This window comes from Bos indicus x Bos taurus, chromosome 19 (genome assembly GCF_003369695.1).
Source record: "Bos indicus x Bos taurus breed Angus x Brahman F1 hybrid chromosome 19, Bos_hybrid_MaternalHap_v2.0, whole genome shotgun sequence".
Lineage (NCBI taxonomy): Eukaryota > Metazoa > Chordata > Mammalia > Artiodactyla > Bovidae > Bos > Bos indicus x Bos taurus.
The window spans coordinates 25,190,608-25,192,239 of NC_040094.1; the positions used below are offsets into that span (position 1 = coordinate 25,190,608).

Below are 1,632 nucleotides of genomic sequence, written 5' to 3' on the forward strand. Positions count from 1 at the left end.
ACGCTCAGTAAGCAATAGTGTTTATTTCAGCAGTAAATCAAACATTGTAAACACTAATGGAAAAAAAGGTGGAAGGAGGGCACAAAGATTAATTGGAAATTTAAAAATGAAGCTTCTTTGAGTAACCTGGAGAGAAAAATGAGAAAGATCCAGCTAGGAGGTCACTGACATCCCTTTTCCAAGTCCTACTACATACCTCCACTGTATCTCTTTTACTTATTGGACAATATCCTACTAAGTCATTGTAAAAAAAAAAAAGATCATTGAAAACAGAAATCTGGGTTAATATCCCAATATTGATATCAATATACCTACTAAATAAAATTCTGTAGAAATCCCATCTTTATCATCATCTGAATTTTATAGTCATAGAGAGAAGGCATTTTTCTTTTTGCAAAAGACTCTTCTCAGAGCTCCCTTCATGTCTCTGTTCCTCAGGCTGTAGATGAAGGGGTTCAGCATGGGGGCCACCACAGTGTACATCATAGACATGACAGTCTCCTTAACAGTGGAATTATGAGCTGATGGGCATAAATAGAGACCTATAATTGTCCCATAGAAGAGAGACACCACGGTGAGGTGGGAGCCACAGGTGGAGAAGGCTTTGCAGATGCCCTTGGCAGAAGGGACCTTGAGGATGGAGGACACGATTTGTGCATAAGACATGATGATGAGTAGGAATGGGATGATGATAATGAGCCCTCCGACGAAAAATATCACCAGCTCATTCACTCGAGTGTCAGAGCAGGACAGCTTCAGCAGAGCAGATGAATCACAGAAAAAGTGGGGGATCACATTGTCTTCACAAAAATGCAGCCTGGCCATGAGCAGGGTGTGCAACATGGCATGGAACGTGGTCAGTATCCAGGGCAGCAAAACCAGGAAGAGACAGAGCCTGGGGCTCATGATGGTGGTGTAGTGCAGGGGGAAGCAGATGGCCACGTAGCGGTCATAGGCCATGGCCACAAGGAGGAAGTCCTCCAAGTCTGCAAAGAACAGGAAGAAGTACATTTGTGTCAGGCAGCCAGCATAGGGGATGGACAGGTCTTGGCTCTGCATGTTCTGCAGCAACTTGGGCATTGTGACAGAGGAGAAGCAGAGGTCAGAGAAAGACAGGTTACTGAGAAACAAATACATGGGTGTGTGGAGGTGGGGATCCAGGCAAATGAGGACGAGGATGAGAAGGTTCCCCAGGACGGTGGTAACATACATGGCCAGGAACAGGGTGTAGAACAGGTTCTGATGCTCTGACTTGATGGGCAGTCCCAGCAGAAGGAACTCTGAGATAGTAGTTTGATTCCTTCCTGTCATGTTCTGTCTCCAGTGTCTTTAGGAAGAAGTTAATAGTGTCCTTGAAAACCTGAATTTCAGAGTGCACTTATTTCTATGATAAACTGGCTCTTAGATGCTTTGCAAAATTCTCATCACAATAATTACAATATTTACAGGACCCCAATTCTCTATAATCAGAATCTCTATCATTGGAAATGACTTATTTTCTTCATTTCTCTTTAACACAAAACAATATTCCAACTTTCCTAAAACATTTTTATCCCTCAGCTTCTGAGACACATAATACATTGGTTTTTCCCATACTTGCCTGGTCAGACATCCTCAATACTCTACTGGCTT

General features: G+C 43.0%; 1 protein-coding gene across 1 annotated transcript; it reads right to left on the reverse strand.

Annotated features, from left to right (window-relative positions):
- Nucleotides 1-366: 366 nt before the first annotated feature.
- Nucleotides 367-1,311, reverse strand: LOC113877862 (olfactory receptor 1E2-like). Its single transcript, XM_027518471.1, has one exon. The coding sequence runs from the start codon at nt 1,309-1,311 to the stop codon at nt 367-369; it is 945 nt and encodes a 314-aa protein (XP_027374272.1).
- Nucleotides 1,312-1,632: the final 321 nt, after the last annotated feature.

Coding starts and splice junctions, on each gene's coding strand:
- LOC113877862 (XM_027518471.1), bottom strand. CDS start 1,311: ATGACAGGAAGGAATCAAACTACTATCTCAGAGTTCCTTCTGCTGGGA.